Source organism: Schistocerca piceifrons, chromosome 4 (genome assembly GCF_021461385.2).
Source record: "Schistocerca piceifrons isolate TAMUIC-IGC-003096 chromosome 4, iqSchPice1.1, whole genome shotgun sequence".
In the NCBI taxonomy this organism is placed as follows: domain Eukaryota; kingdom Metazoa; phylum Arthropoda; class Insecta; order Orthoptera; family Acrididae; genus Schistocerca; species Schistocerca piceifrons.
The window spans coordinates 584,081,289-584,101,294 of NC_060141.1; the positions used below are offsets into that span (position 1 = coordinate 584,081,289).

Below are 20,006 nucleotides of genomic sequence, written 5' to 3' on the forward strand. Positions count from 1 at the left end.
AACCTCCCCCACATCCCATCACACCTGAAAAACTCTGCCTTGCAGAGCCACTACATTTACCCCATTCTCAAAAACTCACTCCCCCCATACTATTGAAGCCAGAACGTATACAGACCTGAAAAACAGTCATGAACCTTTCCTCAAAAAGCCTCAGCCCCACAGAAATAGTTCTTTCCGAAGGCCTCACCTTTTGCTCCACTACCAAATTAAATCTTGCAGAACTTGCTAAAGACCTCTCCGTCTCCTGGTCCCTACAGTGGAAGCACTTTGTCGTCACCAACTCTACCAGTCAGACTCGACCAAAGACCAATGTTGAATCCTGCCTGACTCATTTCACTCATCCATCCAAATGTGATCCTTCACTGCCTCCAGATCACCCCCTGTTAACTTTCCTGAATTTGTTGACCTCAAATCTTGCATTACCATCATTCTCCAAATCCCTCAACATGCAAGCCAACCATACATCTGCAGAAAGAACTGCAACCCACCACGCAAAAACTTATCCTGACTTTATAATCTTACCTGCTGACGAAGGCTCCACTACTGTTGTTTTGAACTACAGGATTGCCTATCAGGAGAACTGCCAGCTGTCAGATTCATCCACCTACAAACCCTGCCACAGTGACCCCATTCCACAAATGCAGCAGGATCTCCAGTTTCTCCTCGAATCCTTAGGCCTATCGCAGAACCTTTCTCCGGAGTCCATCTCTCTCCTTGCTCTTACCACTCCCCACACTCCTAAGATTCATAGACCCATTGTGGCCGATTACTGTGCGTAACTCTCTTAGACCCACACATTGAACCTATTACCCACAACCTCCCCTCCTATATAAAAGATACCAGTGCCACCACTAACTCTCCACAGTTTCTGCTCCTGCTAACATCCCTAATGCCCATGGACTTGCCGCTATTGAACACTACCTTTCCCAATGCCTGATGGATTCCAAATCTACAACATCCTTTCTAGTCACCAAGACTGAATATATCCTCACCCGCAATTACTTCTCCTCTGAAGGCATCACCTACAACAAATCAAGGGTATGGCCATGGACACCTGCATGGCACGAACCTATGCTAACCTATTCAAAGGCTGTCTAGACTACCCAGAATCCCAAACCTCTCACCTGGTTCAGATTCGCTGAAGACATCTTCATGATCTGGATCAAGGGTGAGAACATTCTATCCACATTCCTCCAGATCCTCAACACCTTCTTCCCCATTAACTTCACCTGATCCTCTCAACCCAACAAGCCGCCTTCCTCGATGTTCACCTCCACCTCAAAGATGCCTGAATCAGTACCTCTTTCCATACCAAACCTACCAACCATTAGCAGTACCTCCACTTCAACATCTGCCACCCATTCCATACCAAGAGATTGTGTGTATCACACCTCTGTGCAGGGAGAATAAACATCATTAGGTGAAAGAATACCTGGATGAGTCCCGTATGGCCTTGCTACCCATGTCCATCGCATCTGTAGTGATGAGAAGTCTCTCTTGAAATACACCAAGGGTCTCACTGAGGCATTCACAGACTGTAATTATTCTCGAAATCTTGTACAAAAGCAAATCTCGCATGCTTTTATCTCTCCAGTCACCCTCTATAACCCAAAATCCCACCGACTGGCCACAGACGAACATTCCCCTTGGGACTCAGTACCACCCAGAACTGGAGAAACTGAATCAGATTCTCTGCCAGGGTTTTGACTACCTCTCGTTGTACCCTGAAATGAGGAATGGCCTACCCACTATCCTTCCCACCTCTCCCACAGTGGAATTCTGCCACCCACCGAACCTACAAAGTATCCTTGTCCATCATCCCTACGCAACCCCTGCTCCCAACCCCTTTGTCCCATGGCTCATATCCCTGTAATAGACATAGATGCAAGACCTGACCCAAACATCCTCCCACCCCAACATACTCCAGTCCAGTCACAATCATCATCATCCTATCAAAAGCAGGGCTACCTGTGAAACTAGTCAAGTGATCTACAAGCTGAGCTGCAACCACTGTGCTGCTTTCTATGTGGACATGACAAACAACAAGCTGTCTGTCCGCATGAATGGCCACCAACAAACTGTGGCCAAGAAACAGCTGTACCATTCAGTTGCTGAGCACACTGTCCAACATGATGCGCTTCATGTCAATGACTGCTTCACAGCCTGTGCCATCTAGGTCCTTCCCACCAACACCAGATTTTCTGAATTACGCTCATTGGTCATTGTCCTTACCCATCTACCCCTTCCCTGTACCCATTCCAGCACTACACAACCATCTATTCCACCAACACACCCACAGTCTTTGTACTTATCTTCTTTTCTTCTTCCCCCTCTGTCTAACCTCCCGACCACACCTAGCTGCCCTACTGTCTCCTCACCTCATGCCTGTGTGCTACCACAAGCAGCACTTTACTGTTCCTCACCCCATGCCTGTGTGCTACCACAAGCAGCACTTTACTGTCCCTCACCCCTACTATGCTATCCCTCCCCCTCTCCCAGCCTCCTCCTTATCCTCACTGCGTAACTGATTCTCTCATCTTGTGCTGCTGTTCACAGTCTGGCCTTGGCAGCCAGAGAGAGAGAGAGAGAGAGAGAGAGAGAGAGAGAGAGAGAGAGAGAGAGAGAGTGATCTACTTCAGAAGAAGGCCTTTTGGCTGAAAGTTTACTTACTTGTTTAGCAGTCGTTTTATTGTGCCTGTTTGTCATTCAACATGTCCTATATATGATAAGTAGCAGTCTATCCTTTTCATAATAAGATCATTGTTTCATATTGGATTTTTATTGTTTGACAAGAGAGACAAAATTCATCTGAAAAACAATGTTATTGTATCTGCCTTAAGAAGACTACAGTTCTGTGTTTGTCCACTGCTTTAGATTGTTGATCTGCTGTTTCATATTGTATATCCACTCTTTCAGAATTTTTAATCCACTTTTCCCTAGCACATTGGATGTCATGAAACCTTATTGGTATTTTGACAATATTATGAAAAGAATAGTTGCTTCTTACCACATAGCGGAGATGCTGGTAGGCACAACAGACTGTCAATCAGTGCTGTTTTCCGTTATTGGCATTTTGTATGAAATATAACTTTATAGTGTAACCTTTTGCATTCCTATTCTTTTAACTGTTGCATATCTACTTTATTCATTAGTTTTCTTTTCATGAATGTAACTATGGCTGTCATCTGACTTGCTACTGCTGGTCATATCACTGGCACTACTTAATTTACCATGAATACATAAGACTAAGTTTATAGCTGAACTTCTAAACATCACAAAGAAATATTACTATTTTTCATTCTGCTTTGTTCTGATATGATTTTTCTGTGCCTACTTAGCAATTCCACTATCATTCAGTCTTTTCTCCAACCTTGTGCTTCCTGATTTCCTTGAAGTCAGTGTTACTCGATTCTATCTCCTAAATGTATATCTAAGCCTTCATATTCTTGACTGCGAGTAGTTTGATACATAAATATCTATACTCCGTGCATTTTCCTATATTTAAAAATAATGATGTCTTTTAAGTAACTGATGTGGTAATCCTGGTGTTAAAAGATGCAATGAACTTGTCGAACATTGTAACGTATTAAGACCTACCATTTCGAGAACATAAATGGCAGGCAGACAATAATGAGAGAACATTGTGCACTGTAGTTCCATACCCAGGAATGTATTTTATGTTCCTTATGGCATCTTTCAATTATCAAATAAGCTACAATTCCCTCCTAATATGAAAAGTGAGAAGAGAACAGTGAACATAGTTTTAGCACTGAATAGTGAAATGTGCTATAATTTTCTGGTGTAGTTCTACTTTGTGATAACAGCTTTTAAAGTTGCATCAATAATGAATCAATATAACATTTGAGGCTGAAGAGTAGTATTTTCCTTACTGGTTTGTGAGACATAAACAACTGATTAGGTGACTGACATTCAAATGAGGAAACAGGGATCAACATATTGGTGCAGTTAAAATGTCTGTCTCTGAGCAAAGTGAGTGAATTGGCATATTGGATGAGGCACTATACTAAAATCTGAACGGAACGTGTTCAAATCTGTCTGAGGTTCTAGATTTAAGTTCACTATGATTACCCCTCATCAGTTAAGGCAAGTGACAGGATGCTTCCTTTTATAATGGCCTGGTTAATTTCCTTACCCATCCTTGACCAGTCCTAACTTGTGCTCTTTCATTAATGACCTTGTCACTGATGGGAAGTTAAATTCTAATCTTCTTGATGAGTTTTCTGTGATATAACAGGTAGACTCAAATTAAGAGTTTCTTTCTTAGCTTTCAGTTATCCCAGAACATTATGCCATTAGACTTTAATGGGTGGAGTTATATAAAAATTTCTAAACACATTCATTGTGGAAGAGCAAAGATATTTTTGTCGATTCTCATCCTCGAAACAGGTGGAACCCTCTCTTTCTGGACTCTTTTGAGTGAACTGCCCCTCATTCATAAAATTCGCGAACCTATTCTTCTTTCCTCCTTGAGAAAGGAACTAAAAATTCAAAAGAGCTATTGCTACTTTTATACAGGCTGGAGAAAAACTGTGACATGAAATTGTAACCCTGAATAGCTGATGCCAGTAGGAACCAAAATTACTAATGTTGTCTAGGTTGACAACGAACCATTTTTAAACTACGGAAACTTGTCACCACACACTCCGATTGGCCGTGGTATTGCCCTGTTGCCGTTCATCGGTTTACAGTCAGTGCTATGGTTTTCGGTTCCCACATACAGAGATCCCTTGCCCCGTCACTGCCCCAACATGATATGCACACGTGTCGAATAGGTCGTGCTGTTTGTCTCTACCTCATGTCAGAGGCATTCACATGTAAGCTTTGCTATGGAGCATACACGTTACCTGTGATTTAGTCATATAGTAAGCATGGCGGCACACTATTCGTTTGAAGAACAATGAGATAAGGTTTTTGTTTACGGATTAGCCGAAGGTAAAAAGCTCGATGGTTGCATGAGGAACAGTACCCAGCAAGACACCACTCATACCCGCATACGTTTATAGCAGTTCACCAGCGACTTGGCGAAACAGGTTCGTTAGCAGGATATCATGGTGATGCTGGAAGACCTTGAACATGATGAGATGCTGCATTTGAAGAGACTATTCTCGAGCACTTCGAGGAAGCAGCTACGACAAGTATTCGAGCGGTTGGACACGACATGGGGGTCACTCGTTGGTTAATGTGGGAGGTTTTGAGGGATGACGGCCAGCATCCATTTAGTTTCCACCCTGTCCAAGACCTAAATCCTGTGGTGGCCTATGAACACAGGCTAGGGTTTTGCCGGTGGTTTCTGCAATGTGTTGCATGAGATCCCAACTTTGCCGCTGTTGTGTTGTTTACTGACGAGTGCATCTTCCATTGGGATGGCCTTTACAACACTCGAAATGTTCATTACTGGGCAAGGGGAAATCCTCATGTCACATACGTTCATGGACACCAGGAATGATTTTCGCTCAGCATTTGGGTAGGCATTGTGGATGACCATCTGATTGAGCAGGTCCGTCTGCCTCATAGACTTACCGGGGCAAACTACCTTCGCTTTTTGCAAGAAACTCTACCAGACGTGCTGGAAGATATTCCCCTGGACATACGGTTACGCATGTGGTTGCAGCATGATGGGGCCCCCTCACCTAACAGTCATGCTGTGCGTGGATATCTAAATGAACTCTTCAGCGGCTGAGTAATTGGCAGAGGTGCTCGTAGGATATGGCCCCCACAATCACTAGACCTCACGTCTTTGGACATTTTCCTGTGGGGATTCTTCAAGGTTCTATTTCACCCACCCGGAAGTGAACCATCTAGAAACAAAGAGGAATTAATGGATCACATTCAACATGCTGCCAATCACATCAGGGCAATGCCAGGAATCCTTGAAAGAGTTCGACATACCAAGCTTGTGTCGCATCAGAGGGTCACCAGTTCAAGTACCTGCTTTAAGTAAACAATGTCCTAGCTACAAAAAAGGCCCTTTTCAGGGCAGACACAATTTGTAAAAGACTTACTGTACACAAACTAACAGCTGTTGATGGGTTTGTTCACTGTACGTCTTATCATGAAACTACAATGGATGTGTTGGGTCCCTGGTGGATTCGCTCCTAGGCACCCCGAGAGTGGAAGGCTGGCACGCTACCACTGAGTGTGCAGACCACTTTAGATACATCATGATCTCTGGCATGCAAAGCATTCGTGGTCATACGTTGTCCAGAGCATCCAGCAACAGGGCAATCCCTTGGTTAATCGGAGCATGTGTGGTGCCAAGTTTTCGTAGTTTAAAAATTGTGCGTTGTCGACTTACACAACATTAGTAATTTTGGTTCCTACTGGTGTCAGCTATCCAGGGCTAAAATTTCATGACACAATTTTTCTCCACTACTTAGAAATTCATCTCTTGAAGGTAAGAAATGTCCGACCATTATGAAATTACTTGTGCAGTTAATTACTGGTGTGGAAACATACAAATGTAATAGTAATAAAGCTGTCTATCAGTCTTATCCTTTTTTTAAGTTAATCCCTCCCTTTCTTAAATTTTACTCCAGATAAATATATTTGATAATACCTCATAAAATCATTTCCCAGATAACAACGAAAACCTTTTTGAAAACCCCTAAAAAATAAACAAAGAACTGTATTAGAAATTATCTACCAAATAGTAAACAGTGCTCCCAGTTCTGTTCATTCATGGCCTGAATCATTTCATTTCCAGTTTTGTTCAACCAGACATGTGGTTTCACAATGGTTCATTTGTATGACTAGGTTTTTCTCTCCTTTTTAGGGTTCTGTAACTCAGTTGGTAAAATCAGAACGCTTGTGGGATCGCTTTGTTGTCTGCCTGCCTGTCCAGCTGACTGTTAAAAGCCCTTTTTCTCAGGAAAAGACAGACATATCAAGTTGAAATTTATGTTGCATACTAAGGCCAACAGCCCCTTGGCAATGTAAAAAATCGAAGTTTCTAAGTCAGTGCAGTCAAAAGATACAACTATTTGTGTCATATATTTTGGTATTGGCAAACTACCTCACTGAAACCAGTAGGCAAAAAGGAAGGTTTGACAGTGAACCAAAGGAAAGAATATGAAAATTGTAAACTTGTAATTATATTGCACATGGAAATTTTTTTTGTCTTTTCTTATTTGATGCACTGTCTGTTCATTCATCTATTAAGAACCCTTTTTCTCAGCAACTAATTGACTTATCCAATTGGAGTTTATACCACATATTAAGGCCTACAGTCCCTTGGATGTGTAAAACATAGAAGCTTCTAAGTCAATGAAATAAAAAAGTATGGCCATTTATGTCACATATTTTGATGTCACCCACTCACTCATCAAAGCCTGTAGGATACTTCCCATTGATCTACAGTCATGAAATTTGGCAAGAAGTAAGGTTTCATGGTAAAAGTAAAGAAAAAATCCAAAAATTGTTAATTTGTAATTGTATTGTACATGAAAAATACATTTCTTTTGTCATTTGTTATCTGTCGTCAGACAATCAGTAGTTCTGCATTCAGGCTGACTGGGTCAAAATGGTAAAAGTTGAACATCAGACAAGGAATATCCTTATTGCTCAAATGATGTATTTCGGAATCTATCCACCATCAGGTATGCAGGAACAATCACTGTACATACATATGGCATTTCAAGTTGTATGTGAAACAAACATTTGCAGTCTGTCAGTGTTTGTTTCACATACAACTTGAAGTGCCATATGAACGTGCAGTGATGACTCGTGGATTTATGATGGTGGGTAAATTCTGAAGCACATCACAATAAAGTCATTCCTTGCCTAATGTTTGACTTTTACTGCAGTGACCCAGTCAGCCTGAACAGAGAACTACTGATTATTATAACAATGGTAACCTGTCTTCAGCATGACTTTACGTCACATTTATTAATTTATTTATGTATTCCCACTTCGAATCACTTCTTAGATGCTTGTGCTCTCCTTTTCTCCAAATAGTTCTTATTCTATCTGATCTCTTCTTTCTTTCCTCCTCTGATATCTGAATCGGTTTCCTGGTGTTGATCTTAATTTGGAACGTTTTAGTTTTGTCTTTGGTCAGCGTCTTGGCTGAACCATTCTTTAACATGACTTTGGTAATCTGGAGATCTCTCAAATCCTTTTCCACTTCCTTAAACCAGTTGGGTTTAGTATTGTTTGTGATTTTGGAATTTGGGACCCATGATCTACCTCAAAATTTCCTCTCCTCGATTTCCAATTTCTCCGTTTGTCCTTTTCTCCCCATGACTAGTGTCTCTGTTGCATAGAGTGCTTCTGGCTTAATTATTGTGTTATAATGTCTTATTTTGGTGTTCCACAAGAGGGCTTTCTAATTGTATATGTTGTTGGTTTTCTGGGAAGCTTAGTTCCATTTTGGTCCTTCGTGCTTTCATTGCTTTCCCTTCAAGGTTGTTCCATTCAGTGCATTCCCATAGGTACTTGAAACTCCTAAACACTTCTATTTTTTGAGCTCATACTTTAATTCTCGTGGGAGTATCTAATATATTCGTTATAATTGTATTTTTTACCAGTTAAACTTAAAACACTGCCCTTTCAGAACTATCTGTATTATTCACATTGTTCCCCAAGAACTCAACTAATGCCCCACATACTACATTTGGTTCTTCCAGAGCCATTTGACCTTGAAATAGATTGATTCCACACCACAGTCTCCCAAATCCACAATGCTTTAATCAGTTCCACCCTATAAAGATTATATTCTGACACAGAACGGATAACTTCAGCTTTTATGGTTCACAATGTATTGAAGTTGCAGCCCAGATATCACACAGTAAGTTTGCCAAAAACCTATAAAACAGTCAGTTCTGCTGAGTACTTGTGGGTTCTCCTGAAACAGCAAATCCATATCAACTTCGTGAAGGTTGCATTGAAGTCTGCAATATAGGACATGCCATAATACTTCTGTCATCTCATTATAAGACTGGAATGGCAGATTCTTGCTCTACTGAAACCAAAGAATGGTTGCTTGGTACTAGAAGAACCAACTAATTAAGTGAACATACAGATAACGCACAAGCAGTTTAAATTCTGGATGTGTGCCTAGACAGAAACTATCTTTCAATATGATTAGCATGAGGTACATCTCTTGTATTTTTAAGCCCTGATTTTGTGCATAAACCAATACAACAGTATGGAAAAGCTTTGAACTCTTCAGTTTTGCAGTGGGATGTTTACAGTGATGGATAACAAAAATACAATTTTTTGGGGTTGCATTGAAAATGTTTCATCACTCAAATCTTTTAAAAAGTGAAGTCATATTTTATTGCTTCTTATGCATACCTGGTGGAAAAATTAAAATGTGTAACATAAAATTTCTTCTTCCATACTTTCAAGAGTAATAATTAATCTGTAACCATGTATACTTGATTCATAAGGATCAGCCTCAATATTATTGTATATTAGATAATAGTAGAACTGCCTACATGTAACAAGTCAATGTGTAATTTGTGCAACTATAACCTCCAATGGCAAGTATAATTAATGAAATTTTCTCATCCCATCTACCAAGAAAGGCTGGTTTTAGGCACATTGGTTTTGGGCAAAAAACCAAATTTTCAAAACTAATAACTTTACTTGGTTGATAGCCTGAGAATATTTCCTGGAATTTCACTTCAATCCTTATGTTTCATCCTGATACACATGCACCTTCTCTCTCTCTCTCTCTCTCTCTCTCTCTCTCTCTCTCTCTCTCTCTCTCCCCCACACTCCTCTACCTCCTCCTCCCCCTCTCTCTTTCCCCTTCTCCCCCTCCCTCCCTCTGTGCGTGTGCGTGTGTGTGTGCGTGCGTGTGGGCGCGCACGCGGGTGCTTGTGCATGTGGGTGCGTGCATACAACATACACAAACACACACATATATATTCACATCATTCATTGCAGTATAATTGTAAGCATTATGTTGCCATATCTCTCTTTTCAATTCAATTCTTAGGATGGGAAAATGATTATATGGGATGCATTTACAACTAACAAAGAACATGCTGTTACAATGCCTACTACATGGGTGATGGCTTGTGCATATGCTCCATCAGGAAATTTGGTTGCATGTGGGTAAGTTACAGGTTTAGCTGGTTGCATGCTATGTTATTCCAGAAAATCATTTTTTCCTTTGATGTTGTGGAACTGTAAGCATGGATATGTGCTTTAGGTGAGCTGCAACAAAATCCCCACCTCGGAAATAGAAACTTAATCTTTTTTTTTTCTCTCTCTCTCTCTCAATTGTTTGGCCTGCATTAAGGTTTCACTTGGTGAGTGCATTGGCTTCCTTACTTGCATGTTATTCTGTTTAATGTAACTTTTAAGTAATAGCCAGTGAATGCCGTTAAACTATAGCATGATACCATTTAAGCAAAACAGTGCATTATCAGTTGTTGAAATGGCATAGTGAGAGCATAAAATAAGACTGTTGCAAAATAAAGAAAAGATAAATGTGTATACAGATTGCATGAAAAGTTTTCAGTCCCCTTCATTTTGACATTGTTCTAAGTGCAATTTGGAAATGGAATTGGGTATTTTCAATTTTCATTCCTTTTTTAAATGTTATCTCCTTTCTTCATTGTTTTTGCTTATGAAGTTAACTGTTTTACAAACACGCGTGGTGGTCACAATTTCTGCTGTTCTTGGTCATTACCTCTTAAAAAACTTCATGCTGCACTCAAGTTATATTATGAAATAAAAAATATATTTTTATGCTGTTCAAAACAAGAGTTCATTACAAACAAAAGCTAAAAGCAGGAAAATAGAAATAATTTTTTTCAGACCACAGAAATGTGTAACAGTAATTGATGCACAATAAGAGAGATTTTTTCATTAAAATGAGAGTCTTATGTTAAAGCAGAGATAATTGCGTTGTATACACTGACACATTTATGCCTCAAGATTGTTGGTGGTAACAGTTATAATTTTGTGTTGACACTCATAGTGAAAAACTTACATTACCTTGTCTTGTTAAATTTATGTCTTTAGAACACATACAACTTGAGTCTGACCGAGCGAGGTGGCGCAGTGGTTAGCACACTGGACTCACATTCGGGAGGATGATGGTTCAATCCCGTCTCCAGACATCCTGATTTAGGTTTTCCGTGATTTCCCTAAATCGTTTCAGGCAAATGCCGGGATGGTTCCTTTGAAAGGGCACGGCCGATTTCCTTCCCCATCCTTCCCTAACCTAAGCTTGCGCTCCGTCTCTAATGACCTCGTTGTCGACGGGACGTTAAACAACACTAATCTAACCTAACCTTGATTCTGAGAATCTAGAAGTTTTATGTAGGAGTAGGAGTATGTTTACCAGATAACATAAATTTTCAAAGAAGGTAATGCAATATAAGTAGAGCACTGGCATATTTTGTTGGATCTAGGTACCAGTGCAGGGATCTTCATAATTAGTCTTATGTGGACCGAAAATATAGTGAACTGTAATAAAGATTCACTGAAACTGCATGTGTGGTAAGTGTTATGGTGAATACCCAAAATATTTTGGAAAAATTTTAATGTAATAGATGGTTTAAATTATTTCAGCTTTTGATTTTCTTAATATGCAGTTTTCTTTGTTTTCCCTTAGTATATATTGTAAAACAAGATCTCAGTAGTTTCATACTGCTAATTATTCTTGGAATCTTTGTAATTCGGGCAGAAGCTCAAAGTTTCAAGGAAATACGTCACTGCCTCAATTCAAACTTGCAGTATCCAATTTTAAGTTTTTTTATAAGGTTATAAGAATTGAAATTACATTGGGGAAAGCTTTTGATCAGTTATGAAATTCCCAGTTTTATTTTAAAATTATTTTGCTGAAAAGACTTATATTTGATCTATGGTTGTTGATAAATTCATTTTCTGTTTTATTTCTCTGGCCTCAGTTGTTTTGGGAATCTGCATGTATTACCCAGTATGTGCTGTCTTTGGGTATTAAATCCTTGCATCTCTTTAAGCGTGGAATAAGTAGTAGATGGCTCTTTCTTGTTGTTAGTGACCTGTTGTGTATATATGCTATAATGTGTATGGACATCGTATATCTCTGCAGCACAGTATAAAACTTTTTAAATTCACTATTGCTGACACCTGACTATTTGTCATGAGAGATCGTGCAACTCTGTTGGAGTTTAAAGTTTATCCTGTACTTAACTGCCTCAGTTAAACACTTTTTTTATAATATGACTATACAATCATTATTTGACTGATAGTAACTAGTTGTATCATAAAAATAAATATGCAGCTGACAATGGGACTGACCCTCTTCGATTTGGCCCATACTTTATGGGATTTGAAATCAGTGCCCCAACAGCAATCTCCTAAAACATCACCTAATTTAAAAAAGAAAGAAAGAAAACAGAAAATTGCCTTTGAAGTATCTATTATTCACAAGTGTGGTTAACTGCCAAACATTTTTTTCTTTAGTAACATAGACACCGATAGTTTAGTGTGTACTGCTATGGTCTTGAGATCATAAAGTTGCTAATTCAAATCTCAGTAGTAGCAACTTTTTGTATTCAAATTGTATATTTAATATCAAATGGTAATGTTAATTAACAAATATTGAATCATACTATATAATAAAAACAACATATTTTATTTTTAATTATTGCTTGTTTGAAAATAAATTAAAATTTAATACATACTTGTGAAATACTTATTGTAATATAATAAAATTATATGCATTAATAATACTCTTCAAACCCTGGAAATAAAAAAAAGTATTTCATTTTCTGTTTGATGTTTCAGATTTTTTGCAAAGTTTTGTTTTGTTATGACACACATTTTTCATCCAATTAGTAATTAAAAATAAAAAGATTTTGTGTTTACTAAAAGTTATTTTTCAATATTTATTAATAAACATGGATTTTTAATAAAAGCAAAAAAGTGTTGCTACTACTGTGATTCAAATGAATGACTTTACATAGAATCCAGTGCTGTGTACTGAGTGTGTGTGTGTCTTATTTAAATGTATTGTAGTTCTTTAGGATATTGATCTCTGGGCACAGAGTTTCAGTTGATATAAATAAAAGGACCAGTCCACAAGGTCATCTTGTGAGATGGTACAACGAAGAATATATTTTTATTTTGTTTAATTTGTTAGCCTGTATAAAAAGTTGCAGATTCTGTAATTAAGAGAAGGGTACTCAGCATTAATTTAGCAGTAATGTTATGTGGCAACTTACCACCAAAGTATAATGTAACATGTTTAATAGTATCATATGCACATCCTCACAGTCAGTGTAATCAACTGTTTAATGCTGCATAACAACCACAGACTGTACTCAGTACTACCAATAACTGCCCAGCTAATTTACATGCATTGTTCCCTTTTATTACAGTGAGGGGAATTTTCTGCAGCCTTGGAGAGGTTTTTCTAGCTGGCTCACAACATGGGAGTTTGTTTAAAGGGACCAGGGATGTGCGTCTACATGCTCTTTGATTCATCAGGTTTAGAACCCTGTCATGGAATGGGAGAGTGTTTTTGCCTTCCTCCCCATGCCACAGTTTCATAGGTTAATTATAATAAAATCCACAGCAGTAGAAGTTTGTTTAACTTATTTAGAGAATTATTGCGAGTCGGAACTCACAAGGTCTGCTGCAATTGGCCGGTGATATTCCTACACTGGGAGAAAGAACCAAGTTTCAGATAGACAAAACATGCCATTAGGAGATGGGAGAGTAAATACTTGCTGCCACATGACTGATGAGACGAGGCATGCTGTCATATAGAAGGGTGTCTCCACTTTAGCACTAAGTACAGTGGGCAAGCTGGACTCGGAATTGCCAGCCAGTTTTGCCATCGCCTTCCACATGCGCCCCATGTGAGACTGGTAAGAATGAGCTGGTGATGCAGTAACCAAGTCAGTGGCGCCACAATGCTTGTTAACATTCATCAGTGGCTAATTCCACAGCTGTAACATTTATAGTCAGCTAGTTGCTCCCATTATGCATTTTTGTGATTCTACTGGTGTTTGTACGTATTTTTCTGGGTTCTTTCTTCAAACCACTAACCACTCTTGCAGTCGTTGGCAGTGTCTGTAATTTATTCTCGTGATTATGCTTCTATTGTGGTCACTAATGTGCCAATGTTAGATTTCCCAATTATGAGGGTAGTTTGATAAGTTTGGTAAATTTCTGTGAAGGAATGCAGCATTTTTGTTCTACCGTCATGGTTGGTAAGCTTGATTATTCCAAGGGTCATATTAAGAATTTCAACAATGTACAGCATACAGTTCAGTGTTGAAAGCCGTCTCAATTGGTCAGTGAGTCAACTATGATTGAAAATGGAAAAAAAAAAAAAAACTGTGTTTTGTACTGTTATCAAACATTTTCATTTGAGTTGATGGACTGCCACACAGAGCAAAACAGAATTGGATAAAGTTCACATGGACTCTGCACCATCATTGAAGACCATTTGCTTTTGGATTAATGAATTTAAATGTGAGTTTACATGCACCAAAGACAAAGCCCACTCCAGCTGCCCATTTGAGGTCCCTACAAAGGAAACCAATGAAAAAATCCATGATACGGCAATGCCAAATAAAGCTTTGTGAGATGGAGAATTGGCTGTGAAGAAGGTGTGTGTGAGGTGGGCACCACGACTGTTCACAGTTGATCAAAAGCACATCTGGCACAACGTTTCAAGACAATGTCTGGTGATGCTTAGTTGCAATCTGCATGACTTTTTATGTGCAGATTTGTGACTGTTGATGAAATATAGATCCATCATTACACACCAGAGTCAAAACAGTGGACAAATGCTAGCGAAAGTACGCCGAAGAAGGCAAAGACCGTTTTGTCAGCTGGTAAGGTGATCACCACTGCTTTTTGGGACTCCAAAGGTAGAATCCTCATTGATTACTTGAAACAAGGCAGAATCATAACTGGACCCTATTATGCTTCATTGTTGGTTCGTTTGAGATTTGTTTTGGCTGAAAAGAAGAAGAAAATTGACACAGAAAAGTACTATTTCACCAGGATAATGCAACATCCCACACATCAGTGTGATTTGGGCATTAAATTGGTTCCTCATCCACTCTATTCAGTCACAAGTGACTGCTTCCTGTTCCCTAATTTGAAATTTTGACCTGGCTTGGGAAGAAATTTACATCAAATGAGGAAGTTATAGTTGCAGTCAATGAGTATTTTGCAGAGTTTGACAGAACCTATTGGTTGGATGAGATGAAAAAGGTGGAAAGTCGCTGGAGCAAGTGTATATCCCCCAAAGGAGACTATGTTGAGACTTACCAAACCTCCCTCATATAGTCTCGTATCTATTTATTAAATTTTCTTTTACTTATCTCAGTGGGCAACTCACATGTGGATGCTTCATGGTAATAAACTCAGTGGTTCCAGTGACCGCTACTTTCTGTTGTAGATAGGTGACCACTTTCATTAAAATATCCATGTGTGGTGTGGTAACCATATTTTCATGTTTTATTGGTCCATTGCCATTAGTGATTATTAAATAAGATTTTTCCTGTGTATGAGATTAATATTTCCTCGATATTTTTTTGAGCTTGCCTTATCTGTAGGTCACCAGGGATCAAACGTATAGCATCGCAGGGGCATGCTAAACGGCTCAACTGTCACCTCACATTAACAGGCAAGCACTGAAAAAAGGACACAAAAGAATCTCTGATTGTATGGGTGGCAAGCATGGCGAATATGTAGACATACGTAGTGATGAGTGAGAAGAGTAAATATCACTAATGCTAAAATTTGGGAGATTTCTATCATGTGGTCATATGAAAAATCTTGGACATGAGATGCCTGATGTGACTGAAGTGGACTATCTAGCAAGAATTGTTGCTACCTGTTATATTGTTTGAACTGCACTTTTTTAACAGATGTGATAGAACATTATGCAACAATCTCTCGTCTATGTAGAAGCTGGGAGATACCACTTCAAACAACGTTTTCAAATATACGACTTTGCGCAAATATGCACATAAACAGAGTTATTACAGAAATGTATTAACATGACTTTTTATTATCAGTAAAGCAGTGGTAATATTGGAATTTTGTCATTTTCACTTATAATTATCTAGTTGTTCTGCACAAGCATTCCCAATCTCAAAACTAATAACTCTGCTCTTTGCTGTCATCCTTGAAAACCTCTATCAATATTGTGGAAAAAGGATTTTGTATAATAGGAAAATAAATAGTCCAAAAATTTAACCTATGTTGCACAGTTAGATGGAAAAATCATATCCTGACATGTGAGATTGTAAAGTGAAAACTCTTGTTGTCTTAAGATGAATCCATAAAATTGTTGCAGATTATGTTGTATAGTGTATAGGTTGCCAGTTTAGTGAAAAGGTGTCATATTATGAGTCAAAAGGTTTAAATCCTCAATCAGTGTTGTGATTTGCTTTGCAAGACTAAAGCAAGTTTTGACCTTTGTAAATGACATGAGTATGTGAATCATTTTAGTTTGCACTGTGATTTGGATAATCATCATCTTCACATCAAACATTAGTGTTTTTCTTTTTTTATGATGCCCATCGCTTCCTCCACCTTCCTTGACTTCTCCCAGCTATCTTAAATCTTCTCATCTAGAGAGCTAATCTTTTTCATACATTCTTTCAGGTGTTCATTCCAGTCTTTCCTATTTTCTTCTATTTTATTGAGGATATTAAATATATTCATTTATTTCCTGATTTCCAAACTTCCAAATCTGTTGGCTTTTGTGCACATCCCTTTCCTGCTCTTAGATATCTCATCTGTGTTGCTTGGATGCAAATTTCTTAGTGTTTATGTATAACCCACAATTCACTTCTATAAACAAGAATTTTCTTATAAAATTTCACTCCTCTTCCTTTGTGCATTTCATTTGTTCCACATATGTGCTAAAACTTGGCTAATTTTTTTCTACGTCTTTGTTATAGTCATATGTGATGCCGCAATCTAAATGGTGAAAATGTTAAACCTTGTTTATTATTTTGTTGTAAAAAAAAAAAAAAAAAAGTAATAATAATAATAAAAAAATCAGAACTTTTGTCGCACAACATGCTTTCTTTTGATTTTTGTCTTTTTTTTCTAAAATTGACAAATGATACTCTTTACAAATCATACCTAATAAATGTATTCCCCTCTGTACGTTATCTTCGTTTTCAGCCTGCAGTGTGGCATTGTCTGCATATAAAAGACAATTAAATTGGAAATTTCTGTTAATCTTAATTCCCTTGTTAAAAAATCTCCTTCCATTTCCAGACTGCATAATCTAAATAAATGTTTCAAAGGATGGGTGAAATGTTGCACCCTTGTCTATCTCCTTTGTGCTTATAGTCTGTGTTAGAGTACCATTTACATCTAAAATTAATACTATGTATCTGCGCAGATTATTTAAAACATTTATTAAATGTTGTGGATGTTCACTTTTCCTCCTAATTCCCACAGTTTCTCTCTGTCAACAGAAATTACGAACGTTCCAGAATTTTTTGAACAGACAACATGTATGAATTTCATTACAGATCAGTCTCATTTACAATGAAAATAGTCAAATATGTAAATAATATCAATACATATTACATGTTTGTGGATTATTCATAAAATATCAAATATAATTTCTTCCTAGCATGTTTCCTAGCTTAAATAAAAATGTGCTTCATTTCAGTAATAACAATCTTTCGAGAATGACCCTGGCAGACAGAATAATGCTTTGCAGTTACTTAGTAAAACTTATTTTAATTTGACTCTGTTCTTTACTTTCAAATAACATCAGATTTAAAACATGTGTTATAGACAATGATTATAACTGTATTTCAGTGATTTTAAGGTAATAGTATGGTTTCAAACATTCCTACCAATTACTGTCTTTACTTGAGGCAAGAGGAATACAATGTACAGATTTATTTCATCCTAACATTTCCCAAAATATAGCATTACTTATATTGTTCTTATTTGGTTATACATAGGATTGCTGTTGACATGTTATTAGCTTTTTAATTAATTTATGTAAGAATCTGCTCTTAAGAAACTTTAAAGAATCAGAAAGGTCCTAGCTGTTATGTTTTCGTCTCCTTGTTTAAACATCGATATTACCTTTGCTTGTGACCATGCTTCTGGAATAGCTCTACTTCTCTACAGTTTAGCAGTTCAGAGTTTATGCTATCTATACCAGGAGCTTTTGTGTTATTTGTAGAGTTGAGGGCTTATCTTAGTTCATCCCTACATAAATCATCTACGCATCCTATTTCAGTTTCATCGTCTCTATTCTCTGTGTAGCATGTTTCTTTGTATCGCAAGTTCTTGTAATGTTCTATTCGTTTTGCACAATGGATGTTGCATATTTGAGCAATTTCTGTTTCTGTTTGAATAGTGCGTTTTCTTGATGTTGTAAGCTATCATTTGCCTTCTGTGAATGTAGCATATTATTATGCTTGTAAACCTTTAAGTTCTCCCTGTAACTGGCAGGATAGAGGAAGAAAACAGCATGCCACACTCATTGGACCATATCAATTGATGGTCAGATCAGCTTCAAGTTGTTGAGTGCTTTTCAATGCCAGAATACATCGTGTTAAGAATTTAGACAGTTTTTTTATCCATTGTCCTTTTTGTTTTGTTGTGTTCACAGCAGAATAATAGTTGAGGAGGTCAGTGTGAGTTTTTATTTCTTCTCCATGGATTTTAATACCTACTCCGAATTTTTCTTTTGTTTCCTTTACTGCTTGCTCAATATATAGATTGAATAACATCGGGGAGAGGCTACAACCCTGTCTCACTCCCTTCCCAACCTCTGCTTCCCTCTCATGTCCCTCGACTCTTATAAGTGTCTTATGAAGTCAATAGTTATGCCTTTCTTTAGAATTTTTACACTTTTTCACTGTTCAGTGTCAGTGAATGTCTTTTTGATATGCACTACTCAAGGTGAGGTGATTTTAATTTGTGCAACTTAAATGATGTGCAGTGTCATTGTGTTGATAACTCTCAGCAGCAGTCGGAAGTCAATAAAATTTTTAACCTCCCTTATGAGTGTGTTGAGTGGTGAAGAACGGTGTGCTGAATTAATTTCTTCTTGTGAATCATCATGTACATGTTGTTAGCACTTAACTATCTTCTTGCAATTTTCTATTAAGCCAAAATTTGTATCACAAGATTGGGAACAGTGGCCTAAAACCAGATACTTATGTTTACACAGTCAAATAGGCCACAAGACACAGTTTACGTTTTATCCACATCAGTTGCCACACCAAACTACAAGTTTCCTTTTGTTACCAGCTACACAACAGCATTTTAGTGCAATTCAGGACATGGAATGGACTTGGTGTTGTGTTGTTAGCTCTATGAGATCCTTCACCGACATTCCACGAACACTTTATTTCCTCACTGTTGTCATGAGCATGAACATAGAATTCGTAACATTAAAACTGGTGTAAGTATAACATATCACAGTGTCCAAGACTTGGAACAACCAATACTTGTTGCAGATCAGTTGATAATGTACTAGTGTTACTTCCAGGCATACCTGAAGTAGTCTCATCATTCTTCATGTTTGTCATTGCACTTTCTGCCTTCCTGTGACGCAGTTACAGTGTGTTCTGTGCTTTTCTGTTATTTGTGTGTCTTTTCACTTCAAGCTTCAACAAGTCACATTTCTTACAAGTATCTGACCTTTGTCCTCCAAAGAATGGATTCAGAAAACATTTTAAAAATATCCTTTTAGATTACATTTCTTTAACTTTGGTGTCTGGAAATTTGACTTTAAATGCTTTGTATATGTGACTGATACTAATATCACAGCTGAAGTATTCTTTATAGTACTTACATATATGATAATGACTCCTCTCCCTTGGTATAGACAATATATATACTGCTATATCAGTAAAATATCGTCATTGGTATATTTGCAGTTGTGTGAGCCACTTCCATTACAGAGGTATGACACTTGACCCACCTTCAGTTTGTTGGTTAATGTCACAATCCCCTTACTCAAAACACAAAATATGTCCAGGAAAGTTTTACAGCAGTCTGTGAAATGACCACCATTTCCATCAGCA

General features: G+C 37.9%; 1 protein-coding gene across 3 annotated transcripts in view; it reads left to right on the forward strand.

The window, feature by feature from the left end:
* The window catches only part of LOC124796393 (guanine nucleotide-binding protein subunit beta-5), a 162,726-nt gene that overhangs the window by 75,275 nt on the left and 67,445 nt on the right, over positions 1-20,006 (forward strand). For all 3 annotated transcript variants that reach the window (XM_047260564.1, XM_047260562.1, XM_047260563.1), the window contains one exon: positions 9,965-10,083. In XM_047260564.1, the coding sequence (XP_047116520.1) occupies positions 9,965-10,083 (119 nt within the window). The remainder of the gene's footprint in view (positions 1-9,964; positions 10,084-20,006) is intronic.